The 7,399-nt window shown below is 35.0% G+C and overlaps 1 protein-coding gene across 8 annotated transcripts in view; it reads left to right on the top strand.

The window, feature by feature from the left end:
- The first annotated feature begins 2,452 nt into the window (after positions 1–2,452).
- Positions 2,453–7,399, top strand: part of LOC107875522 (transcription initiation factor IIA large subunit) — a 9,170-nt gene continuing 4,223 nt past the window's right edge. Inside the window, exons 1-7 of one of the 8 annotated variants that reach the window (XM_047414134.1) lie at positions 2,453–2,884; positions 3,489–3,662; positions 3,749–3,982; positions 4,182–4,230; positions 4,320–4,378; positions 5,319–5,432; positions 6,463–6,585. In XM_047414134.1, the coding sequence (XP_047270090.1) occupies positions 2,762–2,884; positions 3,489–3,662; positions 3,749–3,982; positions 4,182–4,230; positions 4,320–4,378; positions 5,319–5,432; positions 6,463–6,585 (876 nt within the window). In that variant the 5' untranslated portion in view covers positions 2,453–2,761. Of the gene's footprint in view, positions 2,885–3,488; positions 3,663–3,748; positions 3,983–4,178; positions 4,231–4,319; positions 4,379–5,318; positions 5,439–6,462; positions 6,586–7,399 lie in introns of all 8 variants that reach the window. The other 7 variants (XM_016722268.2, XM_016722269.2, XM_016722267.2 and 4 more) reach the window with 7 other exon arrangements.

The raw sequence follows: 7,399 nt of genomic DNA, 5'->3' as shown, positions 1-7,399 counted from the left end.
ACAAAAGTGACACTTTGCCACTTGCACTGGATAGTGCGTTGGTATTATTGGTGACAAATTTAATATTTGACTATATCAGTATATATATATATATACATAGAGTTCCATCAAAATTTGCGGGTGGCGTGCCATCCCCACGGTAATGAATAGATCCGCCATGCATCTACCTCAATGTGTTGTGGAGAGATTATTTCAGATTGATTAGGAATAGAACTCAAAGATTTAAAATGTTTTACCAAAATCACCGTTGGCGTTGGCTGATATAGGCCACAACTGAAGCACGGACAGAAAGCCCATAGGCCAATACGGCAATACCAGCCCAATAAAATGGCGTTTAGGTTCCTTCTGAAATTAACTTAAATAGCCATTCGTTGAAAAAATTAAAAGATAAATCAGAAAAAAATGTATAATTAGTGCACAAGATATGTATATTAGATAGCTATTGTAAATATTTTTGGCCGTTCTACCAAATGAGTCACTTATTTACTTACTCATTTTTTCTTCTATTCCCAAAAACAACGAGGACTGGCTATTCTCTGGATACAAAAGTTTAAAAAGCAAGCATTTACAGTGTAGTTAAAGAATAACTATTTTTTATTGTGAAAATAATATCTAGACAAACATATTCTTGTCTAAAACAAATAATATCTTTCAAATTCAAACTTACATAAGTGAAACTTTAGGACGTGGTGCTAGACTTACTACAAGTGAAACTCTTGGCATAATCTGTTAAGGAGTTCAAACTTCAAATTTTTACGAGTTAAAATTTAGCACACTATGCTAGAGTTTCAAGAAGAAAAAGTAGGAGTTTACATACTACTTTTGTTTTTGGTACATAATTATGTGCAATATATACAAGACACGACCCATTTGCATGTCATATATATTGAATTTTTCTCTTAATTTCCTACCCTGTATCATTATTTAAATGAAGGATCAGTTAGAGAAAACAAAATATAAAGATTGAAGTTGCAACAAGAATAAAATATATGTTGGTGATTAAATTGCCCCTTTATATACGAGATCATTTTACCAATTTGCTTGTTTACTTATTAGAGACAGATGTGATATCCTACTAACCAGAGCAGTAAAACCACGAGGAGCGTTGCTATGTTTCTCAGTCACTCGGTATATGATATCTTTTTTGAAGACCGATTAATTTGAATACGTACTGAATGGTCCCACTCTGGGGCAAAATGCTTCCTATCAAATATGACTTCATACACGACTTATATCCATGAGTTCGACTTAGTAATAAATGAGTACTTATTGTTCCATCATAACAAATTGTGACATAGGTATATTGGACATTGTACATACAAACATACAACACAAACTGTGTCACAAGCTTAATTCGCATGGCGAAAGGACGTGGATTCATGAAATTGGCGTGCAAAGAAATTGCCACTACTGAATGAGCAAGCATGTAACGTCACAAGAAGAAAGTTATTGATACTCAGTTGGTGCATGAAGAATATTTGTAACAATTTTTTAGAACTTATTTATTGCTCCATTAAGTTAAAATTATATATTTTAGCAATTTTACCTCGTAAATATACTAGTTTTATTTATAAATTATTTTAGAATAAAAATTCTAATCGTCAGAGATTTTGGCATAAGTGATGTTTGATTTTGTTCAATATCATATAGTTTAGAGGTATTTCAATTGTTTGATTTTGTTCAATATCATATAGTTTAAAGGTATTTTAATTCCATTAGATAAATTAAAAAAGAATGATTATTTATATATCATTTGCTTTGGTCCTTTTAATTAAAAAAAAAATCATTTGCGTTGGTTTCTCAAAAATTCAATTGATCACATAAAATAAAGTCCTAAATTTTCCATCCTTTGCATTCAGTTTTCATGCCCAAGCCCACTTAGCTCCCAGTTTGATCGTATATTTAGAAATTGAAATTTAAAATTTAAAATTTTGTATTTTTAAAGTTATGTTTGTACGTGCATTTTACTTAGAGAAAAAATAAAAAATTATGAGTAGAAATTTCAAAAATTCGAATATTGACACTCGAAAATATTTTAAGATTAGATGGTCAAATAATTATTTATTGATAAATCTTCTAAAATCTAATTCAGAATTTATGGCCAAATATTACTAGCATAGTCTACCTTGCTCCCCTATTTTGGTTCATTATTTTTCTTTATTTAAATCGGTCATCTCATTAGGAGGTAACAAATTCAACATACCAAAAACAACTTATAAAAATACTGAAAAATTATGTATAATAGACTTTTTGTATTCTATCTTTGTTAAAATCTCAATTAACTCAATAAAAATATTACTCTAAACTTATTAACTAACCGCCTGAATATCTAATATCGATAAATTAATAATTTTTTTTTTTTTTTTTAATTTGATTATCAAAAGATCTCCTCATTTTTTTTTATTTTTTTTTTGAAGTATATATGTTGGGAAATTGGAGTGAAAAATAGGAAGGTAAGAGACACCGCCACATGTAGTGAGAGACATATAATCGGATGCAAACCTATTTATATTCCTCTTCACCTCCGCTCTTCCCCTATCCTTTCATTCTCTCTCTCTCTCTCTCTCTCTCTCTCTCTCTCTCTCTCTCCGCCGCGCTCCGTTCATTTCCCAAACCCTTCACCGGCGATTCGTAAACCCTACGCCCTAATCAATGTATCATCATCAATTCCGTTAGGGTTTAGTAATTTTATAGGATCGTTACTCTCTTCGTATATTAATCAATCGGCGTTGGTTCGTTCGAATCGGAAACCCTAGAAGGAATGGCGAGTTCAACTACTAGCAATGTTTACATCCATGTAATTGAGGATGTTATTAACAAGGTTCGTGATGAGTTTGTTAATAATGGCGGTCCTGGAGAGACCATCCTCAACGAGCTTCAAGCAGTAATTATTCTCCCTTTTTCCATTTTTTTTTTTTGGTAATTACCGATTTGTTGATGCGATTATAGGGGTTTATTTAGTTGATTTATGATTGTTTGAGCTTCAAGCAGAAGTAAATTTTTCTTTTTTCGTTGATTATGTTTGATAATTAGCGATTTATTGAAGCGATTTGAGGGATTTTGTGTTGTTTATTGAGTTTTATGTAGTTGATTTATGATTGGTTACTGTAACGAGCTTCAAGCTGTAATAATTTCTCTTTTCGCTGATTTTTTTTTTAAATAATTAGTGATTTATTGATGCGATTTGAGGAATTTCGTGTTTTTATGGGGGGGGGGGGGGGTTATTTAGTTGATTTATGATTGGTTACTTACTTTAATGAGCTTCAAGCAAAAATCTCTCTTTTTTTGTTGATTTTTGGGATTATTTTTTAATTATCGATTTAATGATGTGATTTGAGGAATTTTGTGTGTTTATGGGGTTTGAGTTAGTTGATTTTGGATTGGTTACTGTTGTAGGGGTTTTTGGTTGGTTGATCTGATTGGGTTGATGGTTATGGATCTGGTTAGTTATAGGGTTTTGAGGTTTGTTGTTTTTGTGAATGTTGTAGTTATGGGAGATGAAAATGGTGCAAGCTGAGGCAATATTTCCTACGACAGAAAGGAATTCAGCTGCTAAAGCTACGCCTGGAGGTCCAATAACAACCCCTGTTCATGATCTTAATATGCCTTATGAGGGTGGTGAGGAGTATGAAACTCCTACGGCAGATATACTGTTTCCTCCAGTGAGTACTTGATAGTTTTTCGTTTCAACTTGTGAGATTTTTGTTAGTAAGCAAGCTTGGTTAGTAAATTGACATATGTATCTCAGACTCCATTACAGACTCCATTGCCTGGAACAGCCCAGACACCATTACCTGGAACAGTGCAGACGCCGCTCCCTGGAACTGCTCAAACACCTCTTCCTGGAACAGCTGATAGTAGCTCATTGTATAATATTCCTACAGGCGGCACTCCTTTTACACCTAGTGATTACTCTCCTTTGAATGATACTGGTGTTGCAGCTGAGGTGAAAACCGGTCCAGGGAGACCTAGCCCATTTATGGTAGGATTTTCACTATCCTTGTTGTGTTCTGTACAAAGGAATTTGCATCTGTTGTCTGAGATTTATGTTGACAACATGCACATGTTTAGTTTTTCTAGTAGGATAATTTGATGGCCTTTCCCATTTTCCGGCTACTGCTAATATTCTGGTGTCTAGATACATACAGTATTGAAAATGTTTGCTTTTACTTGTGCAGCAGCCACCTTCCCCTTGGTTGAATCAAAGGCCTCCCCTTGATGTTAATGTTGGTGAGCAAAATGCTTAAATATATTCCATGGAAGCAAATTATTTTGATGCATATGTATATTAAGCATTACTCACCTTCCTCCTGCTGCAGCTTATGTTGAAGGCCGAGAAGAAGGTGATCGCGGAACTTCTCAGCAACCCATGACTCAGGTGAAATATTATGCATCTATATATTTGCTGAAGAAAGAAAGGCCACTTCGTCTTTCTTGTAAATCGTGTCACATGTCATGCTGTTCCTGTAAATCATACACGCATGCATAAATGTATTTATTTATCTTGATCTTTAATTTTTACACCTGGAAAATATTCTCACAAGTAGATGCGCAAACAGGAGCAACTAGAAACTACCCCAACTGATGTTTAAATATAATCCTCCTTTTCTTTCTGGTAACTCCAAAACTGATGTTTTCCTAAACATTTAGAAAGAACCTGTTCAGTTACTTATCTTTTTAGTTCAGAAAGGATCCTTGCCCTTCTTGTGTAGCCCGTACGCATCTCGTTATAAAGCTCCCTTGACTTCTGTCACTGTAATGAATCGCAACTATAAGATGCGGAGAAATGTATGGTTGTTTAGCTGCAGATTGGGCTTGAAAAACTTTTGGTCAGAATTTATTCATCTGCCTGGTTCTATTGCCTTTAGGGTCTCAAAGCAACACTTTAATTTGAAAATCATTTTAATTAATTTGCAGGGGTGCATCCTGTTGAAGGGGGTGCTAATTAGTAAAAGCTTTGTTTCGTACATAATTTTATATCAGAAAGTTTCTTCGTATTGAACACACGAACACATATTTTGGGTTCTTTAGGGTGGGGAAGGGTAGTTGTTAGATGCTTTAGCTGCATAATATTGAGTTCGCATCATCACGTTGATGTAATTGAGTATTGTGTATAATCCATGAAAGGAAATATTTTAGTTTGATTTGAATCTGTCCATTTCAATTCCCTAGTGTGCTTGTGCAACAAATCTATTTATATTATCATGTCAGTGTCCTGTACCCCTGAACTATCCCTTTCTCTTGGCTTTAAACATATTACAGCTACAAAAACATGCTACCTTTGGTTCAGTGTTGGACTTGATGTCAGCTAATTGCAGGACTTCTTTATGAATTCTGCTGGAAAGCGTAAAAGGGAAGATTTTGCATCTCAATATCATAATGGTGGATACATACCTCAACAAGATGGTGCTGCAGATACCATATATGACAACGTAAAGGCAGGGCTTTTGCTTATTAACTTAATGGAATACTTGTATATATATCTATTATAAATATGTGATATTAACTCTTAACCTTAGCAAACAAGACTAGATGATCATATGAGAATCTACTTTGCCTTAAATCTAAACTTCTTTGGGTCAGGTGTATGTATCCTTTGTAACTTTTCCACTCTATCTGGCCTAATTTCTTCCCCTCTACCCAAGTTTGGGTGGATGAAGTTACCTGGTACTTACGTTGGTGGGAGGTAGCGGGTATTCAATGGAATTGTCAAGATGTGTGTAAGTTGGCCCGGATGCCAACACTAACATAAAGGGATCAAAAGCTAAGTAGTTTCTTTTTTAAAAGGAGATTCTCTGAATTTCATTACACCTCCGGTGATATATGAGTCTCTAATTAGAGTGTAGCCACAAGTAAACATTAATTCCAACGAATTAGTATTCCTATATCTATCCTTTGCTTTCATTGAGTTTCTTTATTTAGCTATTGACTTCGATAAATTGTAGGTTTTTCAAAAGAACTTTTTACCATGTTATTTTAGGATCTACTTGTCCCATTGTAACATCTTCATCATATATCGTCGCATGTATGAATTGGTGCATGTGGAGGGTTATGTAGGATATGCCCACTCTATCATAGAATTCATTTGCTCATTTTATCCTTGATATGTGCTACTTGCATCCTCCATATAATATGATGTCCAATCTTGTGCGCCACACATCCATTTTAAACTACTACATGAAATATGTTTCATATCTATACGTAAAACCTCACCTTTTCTTTCCCCAATTCTTCTTCCCGCTCCTTTTGTTTGGGTTAGCTTGGGGTGGGAAGATAAAGTAGATCGATTATGAGTTTAGTTGTCGACATTGTTAAAATAGAGCTCTTGGCATGGAATTACATAATAAGAGGATTAGATGCACTCCAATTGTCGATCACCCTTTTGAATTATGTTTCTGTTTTTCCAAATAACCTATAGTAAGAGCACGATGTATTGGTTTGATCATGGTTGGTCCTTTACAGACTGGTGAAGGCAGCAAGATTCAGCTTGAGTTGGTCACCTCTGTCCAGGCTGCTGCTTATAGAATTCCGCAATCTGATGGTCCAATTCCCGACGCTTATGATGATGCGCTTTCTACACCCAATGTAAATTTTTCTTCCTTCTGATGAATCATTCAATGCATTCTACATCGTCATTGAAAGGCATATTCAGATGCTATACAGGATTCATGTTTTTGCCCTATTTTTTTCAAGGTGTAGTTACCCTGTCGATTGCACGTTTTATTGTTATGGCAGTTTTCATCCATGTGCTATGTATAAAACTGCTTCCGTTTTGGCCTTCTAATTTTGGGGTGCCCTGAAAGTTCCCTTTATACTCAGAGAGAATTTCAAATGCATTTGTGTTTTAAGAGGCGTCCTTTTTTATGACTGTTGTGTCCGGGCCACCTTTCACGCATTGTAGATCACCTTCCGGTAGATCAAGACGATTAAAATTTACGTTATAGATCTCTTAGCCTAATAAGATTGTCATAATGATTCGCCAACTTCCTTAAACTGCTCATCTCTGAATAGATAGGTTATGATGTACATGAGAGAACTGGTGATGCAAATGAATGAATGACGCACTTGTTGAGTTGTTTCCACCTTCCACTACAAGCTTCCCTTGTCAGCCAGGGTATTAGGACCAGATAATTTAAAATCCAAGTATGGTATTGACTTATATGAATGAGACACAGATTTATTGGTTGTTTCTTTCGATCAAGTAACATATGCATGTAATTTGATGGGATAGTCAGTTACCTATGGAGGAAGGCATGCTTGAGTTGAATTGGAGCTGGCCAAGACCCTGAGGACCTTAGTTATTATGGCATTAAATAAGCTCACAAAAAGGGTCTTAACATTCATTTAAATTTTTGTTGTCTGTGTCCATCCAAACTAGCCTAACGGCTCTCTCTCTCTC

This window comes from Capsicum annuum, chromosome 6 (assembly GCF_002878395.1).
Source record: "Capsicum annuum cultivar UCD-10X-F1 chromosome 6, UCD10Xv1.1, whole genome shotgun sequence".
NCBI lineage: Eukaryota > Viridiplantae > Streptophyta > Magnoliopsida > Solanales > Solanaceae > Capsicum > Capsicum annuum.
The sequence above is the reverse complement of the archived record's forward strand: the minus strand, read 5'-3'. Positions and strand labels throughout refer to the sequence as shown.